The 18,147-nt window shown below is 48.1% G+C and overlaps 1 protein-coding gene across 2 annotated transcripts in view; it reads right to left on the bottom strand.

Annotated features, from left to right (window-relative positions):
* GRIP2 (glutamate receptor interacting protein 2) overlaps positions 1-18,147 on the bottom strand; it is a 149,331-nt gene that overhangs the window by 35,233 nt on the left and 95,951 nt on the right. The window contains exons 8-12 of one of the 2 annotated variants that reach the window (XM_009469835.2): positions 11,287-11,434; positions 10,396-10,565; positions 6,275-6,400; positions 5,229-5,381; positions 4,818-5,004 (exon numbers count right to left, since the gene is read on the bottom strand). In XM_009469835.2, the coding sequence (XP_009468110.2) occupies positions 4,818-5,004; positions 5,229-5,381; positions 6,275-6,400; positions 10,396-10,565; positions 11,287-11,434 (784 nt within the window). Of the gene's footprint in view, positions 1-4,760; positions 5,005-5,228; positions 5,382-6,274; positions 6,401-10,395; positions 10,566-11,286; positions 11,435-18,147 lie in introns of both variants that reach the window. The other variant, XM_087744646.1, reaches the window with a different exon arrangement.

The raw sequence follows: 18,147 nt of genomic DNA on the forward strand, positions 1-18,147 counted from the left end.
TTCTTTCTTTTTTTTAGACATACTGTAACACCAGCAAGACAATTCTCCACCTTACTGAGCTGGCCCATGACTCTACAGAATAAAAAGTGTCGTGTTCCCTGCGACTGGCCATGGGCAACTGCTCGTCTTCCTTCTCCTTCACACCCTTCATCACTTGTTTGCTATAATTACATCTTTTCAGATTTTCCACTCATCACCTGTCTATAAGGCTGTCCACTTGAGCAGAGCTTGGGAAACCATTCCTCCTCCATCATTAACATAAGCTACGGAGTGGTCTCCAAAATAGGTTGAGGGTTATGGGAACAAATCTAAGGTTCACCTCTACATTTGGAGATATTTTACCACAGAGATTTCCCAGAAGGCATCAGCTATCCTGTTTTGAGCCTTCTCCAGAGAATCTTTATTCCCCTGCTCTTTAATGATCAAACACATCCTTTGCCCTCTCCTTTCCAGATGTCAGCTTCCATTGATATTTCACGGAGGACAGCTTGTTGTTTACTAATCCTTCCAGCCACTCTTCATCGCTAACACCCAATTCAATTGTAAGAAAACAGGGTACCACAGCTTCCGAGCACACAGAGATAGCATCAAAGGCAACTGGCTGTACTATTCACCTCCAAACAACGGGATGTATATGAAAGGCCAGGTTATCAAGAAAAAACCGCACACATCCAAATTTAAGAAAAATGCACAAGCACAACAGTTTTTGCTGGTGGCCCATCAAAAGCTGAGATATGAGCAAGTTTGGAGAGAGCCTAGGGAGGTTATTTTACTGGTAGGAAGGTATTAAACTTGCAGTATATTACACTGCTGCCTGAGTTCACGCCACCCATGGAAAAACACTGGTTATTTTATGAGATGTAAATTCAGAAGTGTTTGTTCAAGGAGACTTAGATTAGGACAGACAACTCTATGGTGTATAAATGAATCCACCCTTGCAAATAAATTACATCAGGTTTAATTACAGTCCTTTTCTGGACTTGTGGATATGCAGCTACACAGTTGCACTTGGAAATATCACCTTATAAATATGAAGATGGCAAGGAGTATGACAGAGATGCCTCCTCCAGCACCGAGAACTCTATTGCTATAGCCAGAAAGCACCTTTCGGAAAGGAGGGATCAACATTGGCATCAGACATCGCTTTGTCATTTCAAGGTCACACAAGGACACAATCCATCTTGGCACCACTGTTTCAGCCGCAAGGGCTGGGAGATCACAGGATACTTCTACTCAGCATCAGAGCAAACATTTGCCACCTTTCCCACCAGAGCTGCCTTCTCACAAAACAACTGCTTCTTGTGTTTCTTCACTCAAGGTAGATTTCCCTGGGTGTTTTACAGCCAATAGCTCTCTTAGGTCAGTATTTTATTTCTTTTACTATTAGCCTCAGTCAATCATGGTTGTTTAAGCCCCAGTCTTGCAGGTTTATAAAAGTTTGTGGAGTGAAGCCACAACCTTCTGGCTCACTCCATGAGGGCAAGGAGACCCAACGTGCTTTGTTAAATCTTCAGAATAGTTCCAGAGACACCAGTTTCCAACTGTCATGTGCTCTTGCACTGGGAGCAGGGCCCTGGGAGCCAAGGCTCCTGCAAACATCTCTTTGGCTCTGCTGCGGGATCCTACATGAGCCTTTTGGATGGCTTTCCCAAAGAGAGGGCATTTGTCTCAGAGATGCAGAGTCTAACATCAGAGCTCACAAAGTGCTTTGAGATCATGGGAGAAGAAGTGCTTTAAAATCGGAAAGAACACGAGTATAGGCATCTCCCGGAGCGAAGGACAGCCTTTTGGATGTGCTGGAGTCCAGGATGGGAATGGCTGCAGAGATTTGCATTTTGTCATGACTCATTCCTTGGGCTCAAAGACAGTAACGGAGCAGCAGAGGTGTCTTGCTAGGTGCAGAGCAGCACAAGTTCAAGCCTCAGGCAGGATGTCCAGTGAAGATCTCACTCAGCATCATCAGCATCTGCATGGTCACTCCAGCTATGGGGTGAGTGGCAGCAGCTGTGACCATGGCCCACATCGCTGGCTGCAGAAACCGGTCCGTCATGCCCTTACACACCCTTGAGCTGGCCTGCACAGGTCAGCCGTGCACAGTACATCTGCGTCTACACATCGGTGGATGGGTCCCAGCCCCCAAAAGATCAAAGCTTTTCTGACAGCTTCACCCAGCTGCTAAATTTTCCTTTTGCAAACTATTCATGCTCAAAAGCCAGAAACACAATGATCAAAAAACTATGTCTGAGCAGAGCTAGAAAACGTGTAACTCAGCAGGAAGCATTGATTTTGGATACCGTGATGGAAAAGCCAGATACTCTCCCATTGCTGTCAATGACAACCGGGGGAGGAAGGACACAAAAGCTGCGTGTTTCAAGGCAGCCAAGAGGGGACGTCACGCATCTTCCTATTCCACCCTCCCTGCTGATAACAGGGGCTGAATCACTGTTTCGTTTGGAGCCCAAAGGCTTCATCTTGCACCCAGGACACAAAACAACAAGTGGGGAGGGAGGTCTATTAGAGGCTATTGGCTGTAAAACAAATCACAAGTCAGGGAGGTGAGAGCTTTTGCTTCAAACCACCTGCCACAAGCCAGCACGAACCAGATAATAAATGTGAGGCAGCCCAACCTCCCTGAAAAGAGGATGATGCCATCCCCCTCCCTGCTTGCACTCAAATTTGCTAGACACCCACGAGGCAGCTCCTCGATGGCAAGCTAGATGGACAAAGCGATTGTGGATCATGCCCTTGTGCAACAGCACATTCAGATTCACAGGTCTTGCACAAGAGCGTGTGAACGTGCAGGACAGACCCAGGCTGCCGAGCCTGATCCCTGTATCCCCACCGCTCACCCTTTTTTTGCAAAGAGCAACAACTGCAGCACAAGAAAGAGCACAGTGCAGCCTCAGTAAAGACCCGGCTTGGTAAAGGGGAGAAAAATGGCTCTAATGTCTTGGGCTGCAGTTACAGCAGAACCTCTCAAGGGCAGGGAATAAGGAAGGATGGAGCAAACAAGTTCTGTGGGATAGCAAGAAACAACAAGTGAAATGAAAACATAAAATTGCCTTTTGCACCTCGCTGCAAACCCTTTGCACTTATTACTTCAAGATGGGGAGGAAAGACAGTGTTTTCCTGCCAGCTAGGAAGAGCAGCACGGTCTAGGAACAGAAGAAATACACAGCAGAGATTTAATCCCCAAATCAAATCCAGGCTGCAAACACAGAGACGATTGCTCCCTTTCACCAGAAAGAGGCAGCCAGGAGAGCGCGAATCCTTCTGGGTGGGCAGCCGAGGGGGAGAGCAGCGTGTGCGACACATTAGAGCCAAGCAAGACTGCACCGCCAGTCTTTGCTTTCGCTCCAGGCTTGGCAAGAGGATAAAACAAAGCCAGGCAGATTTCAACACATCTCCCTCCTCCCCTGGGACAGCAGGCTTTGTTGCTGCCTGATTTATAAAAGGAGTTTGGTGCTTTGCAATGTGAGCCAAATTCACCCTGGTAATAGAGAATAAAAGAACCAAAACACCACCACTTTCCTTTTTAAATCCTATTTGGAAACCAACAAACAAATAAAAGGCATAAAAGGCTTTTGAAATCTCTCTTAACCTGTATCACACAGGACAACTCTTCCCTGCGCCAGCCCCTTGTCCCTGTCCTCCCACAGACACAAGCGCCAGGCACTCGTGCTCCTCCCTGCATTGGCCGCCTGGAGAAGCCACCACACCGAGACCGCTCTGCACGGCAAGGACTTGCAGCTCCTTTTGCAGGTGCTTTCCTTGACATAGGACTCCCCCTGTGCTGTCTTCCCAGGCTGGCCTGGGGACACCAAACCATCAGCACGTGCTGATGAGGACCTTGGAAACCTCCTCTCAAGGAAGGGTCTGCAGCAGGCACTGAGCACTGCCACATCGTTGCACCTCAGGCACCTCTAGGCAGGACAGACCACCAGTGGAAATCACAGATGGGAAGAGAAACCACCGTGGGGGGCGTAACTGCCAGTTCACTCACCCCTCACTATTTCATCTGCCTAACAAAACCAGTTCTCCTTTCTACCCCACAAGAGCTCAAGCCATGCTGGGACCTGGTCCGTTTAGTACGAAAAACCTTGCTAGAAAGCATCTACATTGTAGTGCACAGACACTCAAGCAGACTTTAAATCCAGCCAGCAAGGGTACTGGAAAAAGTTTAGCCAGAGCAGCCAGAGCTCCTGAGCTGAGGCTTGGCTGCCGCAGGAGTCATTGCTGCCGGTATCCCTGGGGGGTGACAGGCAGCTGTTAATGCTGCTCCTCCATTCTGCTCTTTTCCCAGCATTATAGAGCCAAAAGCAAGAGTGCTTAGATGCAGCACCTACCTGCTCCTCAACCAGAGCCCTCCTCTGCCATTCAAAATCTCACTTTTAAGCCAATTTATATAGCTGGGCTCTGCTACAATGAAACCAGGCAGAAAACAATTTGCTGGGCCCACTTGTTTAGATCTTTCCCCCTTTCGGCACACAGACAAAAGTTTTATCTTTCAAAGACAAAGAAGAAAAAAAAAAAAAAAGGAATGGGAATGGCGCTCTCACACGGACACACGCTCCCTTCCTCCTCCTCCCAGAACAGCCGCAGCCTGGTGCCAAGACGTTCACCTGGGATGCGAGAGGGGCCGCGGTCAGCCGACGAGTGCAGAAATGGCAGTGACAGTAAACCATGCCCAGTGAAGAATGGGAGATATTACAAGGATGATAGTATATATCTAAATGAGCCTCTGAGGAAAGAAAACAAACCAAACCATGAAATGTTCAGCAGCAGCACCATCAGCATCCAAGGGCAAGGTCTCTAACCTCTCTGCCGGGCTGTCGGGCTCAATAAAACGGACGAGAGGTGGGGAAGACAGGGTTTCGGTAGCAAAGATGCCTCCCTGGAGCTGAAGTCCGAAGCCATTCAGAGGGTCTCCCCTGAGCACCACCTCTGTTGTCTCTGTGTGGACTATCTGCCCGCCAGGACCCACCGTGCTGGAGGCCAGCGACACTGAGAGGAGGAGAGAGGCAGAAGGTCAGGATAGCCACAGTCAACGTAGCAGGTCTGGTCACAGACCTCAATCTGGCAGTGGTGGGGACAGTGACTGAGAATGAGGGAGGCACTGACAGTGCTGAGATGAGCAGTCCTACCCCAGCTAAGAGTCAATAATAAGGACAGCAAGGCAAGCATGCACACCTGGGTCCAACCCAGCCCCAGCCCACCACCACTCTTACGTGAGCTCTTGTGCTCCTTCTTCTTCTGCCTCCTCCTCAGCATGGTGGTGCGGGGGCTCATGGGGTGGGAGCTGCGAGGTAGCGTGTTTGAGTTCTGGCAGGGGAAGCCCTGCACATTCATGGTGGGAGACGAGAAGTTGGCAGCCACCAGAGCTGGGGAAATATAGAGCTTGTTAAGGATGTGTGCAGAGAAGTGCGGCAGCGGGTTCATCTAATGGGTGTTCATCAAACACCTAATGTGTTTGGACTGGTTCCTTCTTCCCAGCTCCAGGGCTCAAGATTGAGGCGAGAACCTTATCCTGGGCTTGCAGCTCCAGGAGAGCTGAGAGTGGGCTTGGGCTCAAGACATTGCTGTCTGGTGTGCGGTGACTGGGCTGCCTGTCACTGCAGCATCCAGGCCACCAGGTGAGGAGTGCATCATGAATGCAGGGCAGCCAACAGCAGGTTGGCACGATGGCACTAACCGACCTTAAATACATAGAAAGAGACACCACAGCTTGAACTTGAATTGCTGGGCAACTGGGCTGCCCTGTTTGCTTCCCAACACACACTGTAACGTTTCCTCCCTATCTTATTGTCATACAACAAGAAACCTGGGGCTGAACAGAGCCTGCTTCCTGCAAGAGGGGCTTACAAACAGATTCTGAAGCAGCCGTAATCCTGCTGCTGACATGTGGCACCAGGGCTGAGCTGGGTGTGTTGACGTATCATGTTCCTACATGCCACCAGGGCTGCCCTCCTTGTCCCACAGCAACTCATTTTTGTCTTTGCCCGTATGAAACTGGGCACTGGGGCGTGGGGTTAGAGGATGGGAGCACAGGTCTGCCCAGCACACCGCGCTCACTGCAGTTACCACCAGATCTGCACATGCTGGGCTGCAGATACTGATTTTGCACCTCAGCACTGGACCTGTGAAAACAGCCCCAGGTGACCAAGAAGTAAATGAGTGACACTTGTGGCTATGGAGTTGGGTATCATGGAAATGGAGTGGCACAACATGAACGAACACGCGCGGGGACAGGGGCAATGCCATGCGCTGGGGTTACATTTGCAGTAATCCTGTCCAGACGTCTGGTTCCACGTGGGCGTCTTGCAGTGCCCGGGGTGGTGGGTGTGACAATAGTTGACGCAGGGGTCCCAGCAGTGGTGGTGGTCACTCTTCTGCACCTTGACTGATGGCACCCAGGGGAGCAGAAATCACCACAGGCAGGGAGGAGAAGCAAGAGAAAGAAAAGGTAAGAAGCGTAAGCCAGGAGATTGTAGAAAAGAGCCTCCCCCTGGCTCTGAACAAGTCAGGACCCAGCCACAGCGCATCAAGCACCAGCAGTGAAAACGCATCCCCGTGTAACCTCACGACACTTGATGCAAAGTGGCAGAAATCCACCCCTTCCCCATAAAAAAACTCTGCATCCTGAGCCTGACTAAGCCGTGCTGGCAGCGCACACATGTCATTACCGTTTGCAGTCTGTTGGGTGACACACAGAAGCTCCCTCCAGCCACAAGTCTCCTGCAGAGGCCATCAGCATTATCTGACAGCACTGGGGGAACCTCCTTGTGCTGTTTCCTACCTTGCTGCTGGAGCTGCCCTCCCGGGGACAAGGCTCAACGCCTTCTGCACATGCCAAGGACTGCTTTGAGCACTTTGCTTGGCTTCAGTGGTTGGTTGTTTAGTGGCTAATCTTGGCCAGGAATCCATCACAGGGTGCACGTATGGAAAGAGAGGAGTAGTGGAGGGCTGCCTCCAGCTCACCAGAACATAAGCAATTTTATACACTGCTGCTTAAAGGCAATTACAGAGGGCCACCGACACAGGAAGAAATACCAACGCTGTGGCAAACAGTAAATTAAAACATGGCGCCAACATGGCTGACTCTATTCAAAGCCACACAACTGCTTTAGCTTCAACCCTAACCCCAGCCCAGCACACATTGGCAGAAAGCTCTTGCAGCGTGACATCCATCATCTGGCAATCCCCTGTCCCAGGAACCACGGCTTTGCGACATCAGGTCATGATGGCACAGGTCTCCTCTGGAGTGCCTCAAACACCGCCCAGGCACAGGTCCCTTGTCTGTTCTCAGTAACGCTCCTTTTGCCCCTGGGCAGCACAGGGTCAGTTTGGTTTTCCTTGCCCAGCAGCACAGGGTTTTCTCTCCTAAATCTCTGCGCCATGCTGTCTGGATCTATTTTCTTCCAAGAGGAATTGCTGGATAACGAGCAAGATTGCAAGTGTCTCTTTTATTCAGCTAAGCATAAATGGCATCCCACAGCGGAGCATCGCTGGAGCCACAAGTTATCCCAGAGCTCTTACCCTTGCAACCACTTGCACTGACTGGCAACCACCTTTCCAGGATGAGATCTCCTCCAGGCTCTGCGTCCTCCAAGTAGGCAGAAACGCCGCCAGCGCTGGCACTACCAAAGCTTTCTGAGGGTGCAAACCTGGGACAGGGACTCGGTTTATTTAGTGAGTCCACCCAAAGATCTCATCTAAAGGTCATCTGTTAGTGCCTTTAACAGTGGACACCCATTTTGTGTTCATGCATCACAGGCATCAAATAATTTAGGTCAGGTTTTCCAGTATAGTAACTATATTTAGTCTCTGCTAAACATTTAGTCAGTTTAGCGCTTAGTCTATCAAGGTCTTAAAAAATACACTTTCAGCTCTGGGGTTTCTATTTTATGGATTCAGAAGTAAATTCAGAGCCAGGCAGCTTTGAAAAACAAAAATCAAATCAATAAATGTAGCTATATCTAGACAAAAAGGAAAATTCTTAATAAAATTAAACACTTTGAACATGAGGGATGGAGCTTATGGGCATATATACAAAATCATTTAATCCATTTATAGTAATTAAAACTCTCCCATTTGTCTATAAATTCTTAGCTCATATCTGACAACAGAAAAAAGTGCCTTTGAAAGTCAGCTGTCAGTGTATTGGGGAAGAGAAGGGATTTTGGACAATTCTATGATAAAAACGTACAACGGCCTTCCCCAAGCTTTCGCACATCATTCCTGCCTGAGGAAACCCATCCATCCCAGCACCGCTCCTGGGCACCATCCACTCCCGCTGATCTTGTGAGCAGGACGTAATCCTCCCACAAATTCTCCAAATGCCTCCAGAGCCACAGAGAAAGCAAACTCAGTTTGACAAATCCCGTGCTTCAGCATTAGACCATATATTTGCATGGCAGCTGCAGCTTCAGATCCCTCTCCACCCTCTCAATAACTGGATTTCGACTGCATGAGGAGCCACATTTAAAAAATATAATGACAAGCCCCATGCAGGCACACGCTGGAAGGACTCAGTAATACAAGTGCTGAATGGGGATGCGTCTGCACGGTCTCTCCTCAGCTGCCTTCCCCAGGCTTCACTCTCTTGCCAACCACGACAGTTTGCTTCTGCACGGCCCATTTTTCCTTACTGCCCGCTTCCCTAAACACAGAAAAAGCAGCCTGCGGAGCTGGCACTCAGCATCTGGAGCAGAAAGCAGCATCTCTCCCAGGTCCAAATGCAGTTTGTCAACTTTGGTGTGGTTCCTCAGCTGCTCACCATGGGCTTGCATGGTGCCGTGGCTGGTTGCGCCACTGAGGAGCACTGCTTTGTGAGCTGCTCCTCTTGCCCAAAGCGCTCTCCTTCCTATCCCCACCACCTCCCTTTCCCATCCCCATCAGCACTGGTGAAGGTGCAAGCCCAAGCACTGGTCACCAACCACACACCTCTGCCTCCTAACAGCCGTGTGGATGAGCAGCACCCTTCCCTTCACGTGTTTAAGAGTTTAATCAAAAGTAGGAATGATCGTTATATGCCTTATTTTTCATATTCATGTGTTGCAATTATTCTCCCATGTTTGTGTTCTGTATTTCTGCCACGGCAAACTGATCTGATGTATGGAGGTTTGGGTAAAAAGGCTCTGAACACACCAAGCTGTTCTTCCACAGATCCTCCTTCTCCTGAGCTGCTGCTGCTGAATGCATATACTCTGAAAGGAGATGAGGACAAGGGCACTAATGGAAGGAGGAGAATAGTTCATTTTAACAGCCATTGAAAACGGATTATAGCTTTCCATTTTTTCTTGGGCACAAAGGTCAAGTCATCCATCTCCTTTGTTAAAATGCTTTAATTCTGCATAAATTGGACTGGACATGTAAGAGATTTATTTCTAGACATGGCGATGTTATTAGATTTTATGTTTCACCACATCACATTAAAGAAGACAACACAGATATTTTCTTCCTTTCCCCAAATCATCCTAGAAGAGAAAGGAAAGAAGAGCTGTGCCTGGGGCTACTGTGCACCAGTATTATTAAAATGCATGTTCCTGAGGGACAAGTGATTGAAAATTGTTGTAAAAGGGGCTGGTACTGAACATTCACACCTGAAACACCTGAATTACAAGACCAACAGTACGGACTGTAACAAAACTGCAGGCAAGAGTTGCAACAAATCTACTAGTACTGAGGCTATGTTCACAATGAAGTTTATATGAGAGCCTGAGTCAGCCTCTTATGTGGAAGGAGAAACTAAAGGTGGGCAACAAGGCTGCTCATCAGGGTGAAATCTGAATTATGTTTACAGGCATTTTGGGCCTGGAGATAATTTTTTTTTCCCCAGTATTTCTTTGGTGGAGGGTGGTGGAAAGCAGCAGCTACAGGTGCATTCACTCTACTCCTGCTGCTCAGACACAGCGGCCACTCAAACAGGCTGGTCCAGAAGATGAACGCTTGTGCTACAGCTTTGTTTCCTAAGGAAGTCCAGCAGGATCCTGCTTAGCTACTGACACGTCCTTTACAAAACCTTACCAGGCATCAGCAAATGAAAACTGAGCTTGGAAATACATTTGCCAGCACCAAGGTTGTTTTCCTCCCTCTCCATTAAAGTCTCTTATCTGAGGTACTAAGGAAGCGGCTTGCACAGCACTCAGCACTGCAAAACCCTGGGATTCCCAACTCCAATTTCCCCACTCAAGCACAGATGTCACCTTTTTTTCCCTATTCACATCCTTGAAGAACATCATCTAATCACATGCATTTCATCAAAACATCATTTTTTTTTTCCTCCACAGATGTCTCTCTGGAGTCTGTTGCCAGCATTCAAAAGCAGCAAGAAGGCCAGTAGGGACCTCAAGTGAGTTTTGATGGCAACCAACAGTGTTTGCACGGAGGACACACCTGTTTCTGGAGGCTTCAAAGGCAGCCTGCTTTGGTGAACAGGTAATATCTCCAGCTTGACATTTTCCGAAGTGGCAGCTAAAAGCTGAGTTGCCTCTAACAAGGAGCAGTGCTCTGTGCTTGTGCCATCAATGGAGAGAATATGGTCACCAACATGCAACGCGCCACATCTGCAAAGGAAACAGCAAGAGAGGCAATTATACACGTGGTCAAAATCCATGTACTTACAGCTGGGAGCAGAAACATACAAAATCCAACTGTGAATTATTGTGTGAATTCATGTGAAATTTTTTTCATATCTCATTTTTTTTACTTCCAAGTTGAACCTTAGGTTCAAGCCTTGCCCAAAATACCAACTAAGATGGTTCATGCTTGAGTCAGTGCTGCTGGTGGCTCGGGAAGGACCTTTTAAGTTTTTAATGGTGCCCACTCATAGCTAGTCTGGATGGCTGAGGGCTCACCCAGCAGTGTAATTAAGTCCTACGAGCCAGTAGTTCAGCTCAGCAACACAACTAACCGCAGCTAGGGCTGCATCATGGTCTGTCTTTCTACATCCCCATGTAAAGGGTAACTAGCTGACTTGCCCATCAGAAAAAGGCTCTAGCCAGAAGTCTCCAGAATTGGTGTTTGCCATTCCACAGCTCCAGGGCAGTCAGATCTGAGGTTTTTAAAACAGAGCTCAGCTTTCACATGCACGGAGTTACATGCATTCCCGGTGAGGAGCGTCCACTGGTGTTAGGTCAGATATTTTTAGCATGCTTGGTGCTAAGAACATGTGGACATGGCCATTTCAAGGTGAGGCAGGGAAGAATAGTATATAAATAACGAGGGGACAAAAAAGCAGCAGAGAAAGGAAAAGCAGAGCTAGGAGCAGCCTGTTTGGATCGGTACCTGTCCACCACACTGGCTGGCTTGATCTTGTCGATGACAATGACCTGCTTGTTCCGGTGCGTGGTTGTCGTCAGTGTGATTCCTAGCGTAGACCCTGGAGTCTTTGCTATTTCAACTAATAACGGACCTGAAGCATTTGCTACAGTATCTGCAAAACAAGAGAGCATCTGAAGGCACTTCTGATACAGCCTTTTCCATTTCTAAATGCAGGAGGTTGGCCAATAGTGCTGACTTGCCATGTGTGTCAGCAAACCTGTAGTTTGGACATCCTGCAGTCTTTATCACGCAGTAACTTAACAAAGTAGTAAACTCAAGAAGCAAAATTGCTTCTGCACAAAATATATATGAAAATGAAGTGAAGAGATATTACAACTCACTCATGGAAACAACCCCCCTGCTTCTTTTCTTGGGGTTAAATAGCAACATCAAGGAAGAGATTGCCCAAAGGCTGTGCAGCAGGCACATCAACAGTATGAAAAGCACAAAAAAAAAGATCAGAAAGGCATCGCTGTTATAGGCTTCTTCCCAAACAAAAAAAGGGACAAAGAAACAGGATCCCACTTTCTGAAGTACTCAGAAGTCTTGTGTGCTGACGACCAGCACACAAGCCAGTCAACTCCCGTGTGCTTCAAAATATCGCCTCAACTGTTCGTTTCAGCTCCTCCAGCGTGACAGTGGGAGCTGAGACACAGCGCTACCTGCCTGCATGCTTACAAACGCCTCCTCTCTCTCTCATCAGACAATACAGGGGGAACTCATGTTTAAAAGATGCATTTCTGCAATAAGCTTAATAGATGCTGTAAGTGAGACTATGAACCTCCTACGAAATTGCACCTGTTAGCATAAGCCTGCACCATACCTATTCATCTCTTCTGAGGAAGGGGGAGGAAAACGAAAGCCTGTGTCTCTGGCTGATTAGACAGAAATTCCTTCCACCTCTATTATACACATTTGCTTCCAGATTACTTAAAGCCATTGTAAAAAGGCTGGATTCACAAATGTGTCATCACCACCACACAACCCACAACCAGCACCCTATGTGTAGTTTGACCCCCCCCCCAAAAGGGCACTTCACGGAAACGCAGCCATCAGCTTCGAAGGAAAGGCCAGCAGAGCCCTCTGAGAGCTAGATGCTTCCTCAGCCCTTCATTATTCATAGTAAGGCTTTTCTCTTCCAAAGCTATGCTCCACTAAAAATGCTGATGCTACTTGGGTCCAAAACTTGATGCACAGCTCATTCTTACTCTCTGATAAACAGAAGCACTGATGCAAATCTCGGAAGCTAAGCTGCAGCAAGGTCTTTCCTGAGATTTGCTGAAGATGCTGAGACTCTGGAGACAGAAATTTCCCTTGGAAATTTCCTCTGGGGATCAGCCAGGGGATGTTCAGGCTCTGGTCTACTCGCAGCGCCCTTTTTCCCAGAGGAGGAAGAAGGAGGAATAAGCCATGTTAAAGGTTGTGCAGGCTTGTTTATTCTCTGTTGAAAAGGACCACTGGGGAGACCTGCAGGCTCCGGCAAAAAGCACAGCCCCATTCAGAAGATACACAAAGGACCAGCTAAAGCCTGAGGAAGGTGCACTTAAGCCTTCATTAGCAAAGGAAGCACCAAGAGACTGAGGATCTCTTCCTAGAGCAAACACCAGCTCTGTGTTGGTTTTGCAGTACGTGTGTGTCCAGCACATATCCTCTGAAGAGGGACAGAAACATATTTCTCCAGCTGAATGGAAGGAGATAGGAAAAAAAAAAAAAACCACATGGAAAAAAGCTTGCTGGACCGTTATTTGCAAGGAAGATACCTACTCCTCTCGGTTTTACCCAGCATCCAAGTTTCTCAGTTTTGCCAAATGTTTCCCAGGGTGGGTCTCAGCACGATGATGAGGAGAAAGGGCTTTGGGTACCTTCTCCCATGCCAGGACCTAGGTATTAATAAGACTGTAGGAAATCATAGTCCTGCCTCCAGCCCACGGTCCCTCCTCCTGCCGCACACAGCACAGGCCACCCCACCATCCCTTTTAATTCTCATCTCCAGTAGCATAGCTCCAAATCCCTTTTATAGAGGCATTTGTTGGGGAAATACCAGCGAAGCCTCTATTAATTATTCTAGGGAAATATTTGGCTCAAATCAAAGGTCAGAAGTCTGCAATTTAGCAATATTTGTGAGGCGTGATTAACATGGGGCTATTAGACCCCCGCTAGTTTAAAAAGAAACACGGAGAGGCCAGGGCAGGCCATGCAATAACCTTACCGCAGGGAGTCAATTCACATTGCTGCTGTGGCACGAGGTGTTTTTGCACACAGCTGCAACCTCACCTAGCATCTGTGGAAAAGGCATCCGCGGCTCTCCTGCATTTCACAGCAAATCTTACCTTACTTAAAGCAAGATCCTTTATCACAAGCCGAGAGACTCTAAGCAGTTGTTCTGGAGACTCAGCATTCATGAGATATTCAACTCAAATGCCGCTCACCATGTACTGAGGGCCAAAAATCACACCGCTGCAGAACAAGATCACTGAAGCCAGTGACACTGAGTTTAATATGGATACAGCAGCTTGCATCATTTCTCTAGGGTTTTGTTACCGAGGAACAGAAAAACCACATATGCATATGCTACCTTGCATGGCCATGCAGATTTTCGCATAAGGGTTTGAAAGTGTTTTGCAAGCAATGAATTGTGCTTCCCAGGAGGATGGTACCATTTTACAGATTGGGAAACTGAGGCACAGCTGTCACACAACTTGTCCAAAATACATGTTTGTTTAGTGGGTAGTCAGAAATGGTCCAGAAGAGGATCCCTCTCCCATTCCCTGTTGCTGGATGAATGATGTTACATCTCCTGACATTGCTGGGGGAAAGTACGTATGCTATCTTCATCCACCTTCAGAAACGATATTTTTTAGTAACCAAATAAACCCTTAAGACTTCTACCTTTTTGAAGACATCTGCTCTTTTTAGGTGGCGTTGACTAAATGAATAGGATAAATAAATTGGATAGGACCCTGTTAAAATTCAGTATCAGCAGCTCTGGCCTGAATCAGTCCCGGGAGCCCAGTTAACATCTGCCCTCAAATCCTGCCTGCATTTTTCTTTCCGAACCCAAATTCCAGCCACTTCAAAATGTTCAAGTGGAAATTCAGCAGCCATCAGGTGACTCACTACAGATCTAATCAACCCTCTGATCTTCTCCGCCAAAACAGAAAGAGGAAAACCTACCAAAACTTGCTCAAGTACAGCAAATCCCATCGCCCTGTCCACCTGGCTGACCCCAGGAGGACACAAAGGTCTGTGCAAAACCCACTCACACCCATACCCTTGAGGGGTACTCACCGATATCGTGATGGATACAAGGGAAGCAGAGTCTGCTCCAGGCAGACCCCCCAGTGCCAAAGGTACAGGAGAGCTGGTCACCCCACCATGCAAAGCTGGGGGTTGGCTGGTGTTTTCTTAAAGATCTTTCAACAGCTTATTTTGGAGGAAATACTGTGGGGTTTTTTCCCTTGTGCTAGATTTCCTTGAGCCCCACCTGGCTTTGCTCACCTCCCTAAGGAGGAACGCTGTTGTAACCAGGCTGGAAAGTGTTCTGAGCACTTGCCTGGGGGATAAGTGAGGCGTGCCACGGTAGAGGAGATTTTTTTCCCTGCTGTAATGCACTTTGGGGAAGAGGGGGGAAAAGGAAAAGGAAAAGAGGAAGGGGAAGGAGAGGGGGAGAAAAGAGGAGAAGAGAAAAGGCAATCCCCTTGCAAATGCAAACAAAATAAAACAAAAACTTCTAGAAGAACCAAACCAGGGAGCTGCCCCCTTTCTGACACAGCCCAGCGACTCGCGATCCCTCCCGACTTCACGGGCTCCATTTCAGGCCCTACCCCCTGACACCGCTCAGCAGATGCCAAGCAGCCACTCATTTGTGGGACACTACCAGCCCTCCACTCCATCAGAAGGAGAGCCCCACAGGCGTAAAAATCTCCAGTCTAAAAAACAAACGGGCAGAGGGGCAGCCAGGGGAAGGGAGAGGAGGAGAAGGACGCAGCAAACCATTTGCTCATTCATCATCTCTGGCACAGAGCTTCCCCCTCCAAGAGTCAACCCTCAAGGCTTGCAGCCCAGTGCCTCGTGTCATGGCACACACAGCTCATTTACAGAGTAACTATTCAAATGCCACTGGTTTCTGGCTGATCAGTTTATTTGTTGGTTTCGGGGTTTTTTTCCCTTTTTTTCCCCCTTTTTTAAAAGGCCCATAAGATAGAGTGTCGCCACAGGAAAGCATCTGTTTATTGCAATGTTTATCTGGCATCAGCAAAGGACAGAGATTTTCCTGATGCTCAAGGGAGGTGTATGCCCAGTTCGCGCTCCTTTTAAATGGGAACAGCAGATTAATTTAATTCCTTTGGTGGCCTTGAGAAATCTCAGCCAATTTGATTAAAAGCCTGCCATGGCCCCGTCCTACGCTGGCCTCCCCGGTGAAAGCCTGACAGCCGGGGGATGCTCGGTGGTGGTGGCAAGCAACTGACGCGTCCCTCACACTGAGAGCTGGGCTAGCCCCATGCAGCTCATCCTCAGCACACAAGTTTGGCTGGGAAACCACGCAGCCAGCTGGGGAACGCCATGATTCAACACTCCCCCACAGCAGCCTTGGTCTCTCACCAAGGACAGATGCAGAAAAACAACTTTCCCTCCTCGAGGGTCAGCCCACACCACCCCAGCGCATATGGCTGCAGTGGAGAGCGAGAGCGATGCAAAAAACTCTGTTTTCCCTGGGGATAAACAGGCCAAGCACCACTTCATGGTCGTATTCCCAGCTCTTAGAATGAAGCAAGTGAATCGTGTGGCCACATGTCCCTCCAGCCCCTTCACCAAGTTTTCAAAACGGGAATTAAGAGTGCTGCCTTCAGGCTAATAACGTCCTCACCCTGCTTCCAGCACCTGCTCTTCCCTTCCCTCATCATCTTCCCGTGGCTGGTAAAGACAATGTCTCTAATAGTTGTGATATGGGGATGACGTACTCATCTCCTGGTGCAGTTATTAGCTGTTGCCTGGCAAAACTGTCTGCAGAGATTGTTTTAAGCTACATGTTCTGCATCATCTTGCCTTAAAAGAAAGCAGGGCAAGTATATCCCTTTACAGGGTTGGGGAGAAGCACTCTCTATGCAGAAATTATCTAAGAAAGGGGTTGTTTTTACATCTTGGGAAGTATCTGGCTGTGGCCCACTGTATAGCAAAACAAGATGGAGAATCACTGCATAAAACCCTGCCATCGCTCTGTGTTCACTCAACCCTAACAGTTTTAGGTGGGAGAGTTACTCAAGAAGAAATACCAAGGCACTTTCACGGCTATTTTTGCTCCAAGTCAGGTTTTAAAACAACCAGCTTTCCGCAACATAGGTGCCAAGGGACTGTACAAACAACAAAACCCCAAAAAGGCCCATTTCCCACGCACCATTAATTGTTCGGACTTGACAGCCCTGTGCAAAATCCCTCCTTAACTCCTCCTGTCCCCTCCCCAGGCAGGGCTGCCAGCCCAGCCAGCCTGCGAGGAGAGGAACGGACATCCCTTACTGACCAACGCAGAGTTACCACAATCACAATCATGCAGGAAAGACAGAAAATAGGGTTTGGGTAGTTTCTGTTTTCCATCATTTAAGCGTTTCCTCTTTTCCATGAATACCAGCCAATTTCTAAAGAGAAGCTGCTCCTGTAGCATGGCAGAAGCCAGGCAGCGCACAGGCAACTGCCGAGGCATCGGGTTTTCTTTCCAGCGGAGTACGTGTCTGCGTGGCTCACGGCTCCCCAGGGGAGACCCAGTATGTCCACGCTTGTGGAGTTTCTGCTGAAAGGAAGGGGAAAGCCTGGGAGAAGGAGACTCAAAAGGAAGCAGAAAGCCCTCAGGGCTGGCACGAGGAGCTCCCTTATCCTGGTGCAACCCCCTTGCACATTGGATGGAGCGGGCTCTGGTGTTCTCAGCTCTCTTTCCTCAGGGGTGGCATGGTATTAAACTCTCTCAGCTGCAGATCTTTTTTATTTCCCTCCTCACTGACAAATCAAAAAACAACCTGATATCACAGTCTCCTATTCCTCACTGGATCCTAGGCCAGACGTGCTCTCGTTTGCGAGATTTGCAGGAAAGACTCCAACCTAGTCCAGCTTGTGACTCCAGTGGAGGCAGAAACCCTTCTGGAGATGTATATGCAACACCAAAATCTAATGCACAGCTCAATGAGCTTCCAGAACCAACACAGCTTCGGACTCTGTGGTAACCTTAAACTCATTAACGACGCTCCCTGCAGTAACAGCTGTGTGTCACAAAGCCAGCTCAAAATGACTTTACAGTAGCTAATAATAAACCCTTTCCCAGGGCTTGAAACTGAACATCAAATTAAAAAAAAACCACCAACCCTCCAAACCCTCAAACTTAATATCTACTGTGTAGAACAGTTTTTAGAAATACCCATCCTCTGCCCTCCAATAAATTCTGTCTTACTTGGGGTCAATCAGCTGATCACCCCTCATTTATTTCAGAAGCAGATCTGAACTAACATTTCTAAGAAAGGGAATAGCTCCAGAATTAAGCAGGGTCAAAATTCAGAACTGAAGCCACAGCCACATCAAGTCTCTGCCTGCTTGCAGCTCACTCCCCTGCACACATTTAATAGCGTTTGCAGTGCTGGCAGAGCGCTCCAGCCTCCTTTAACTCCAATTTCTCCTATGCCCTCTTTGCCTACATTAGAAAATCCCCTTTTTCCCCCTCCTCTAAAACCAGTCATCATTCCCATTGAGACACATTTTTGGATAAGGGCATTTCAAATGCATTCAACTAAGCTGGCTTTGAACTCTACCCCCTACACCCATGTTGGCAGCACATTGCTCAGC

Source organism: Nipponia nippon, unplaced genomic scaffold (assembly GCF_047370975.1).
Source record: "Nipponia nippon isolate SJK-2023a ecotype South Korea unplaced genomic scaffold, ASM4737097v1 scaffold_9, whole genome shotgun sequence".
In the NCBI taxonomy this organism is placed as follows: domain Eukaryota; kingdom Metazoa; phylum Chordata; class Aves; order Pelecaniformes; family Threskiornithidae; genus Nipponia; species Nipponia nippon.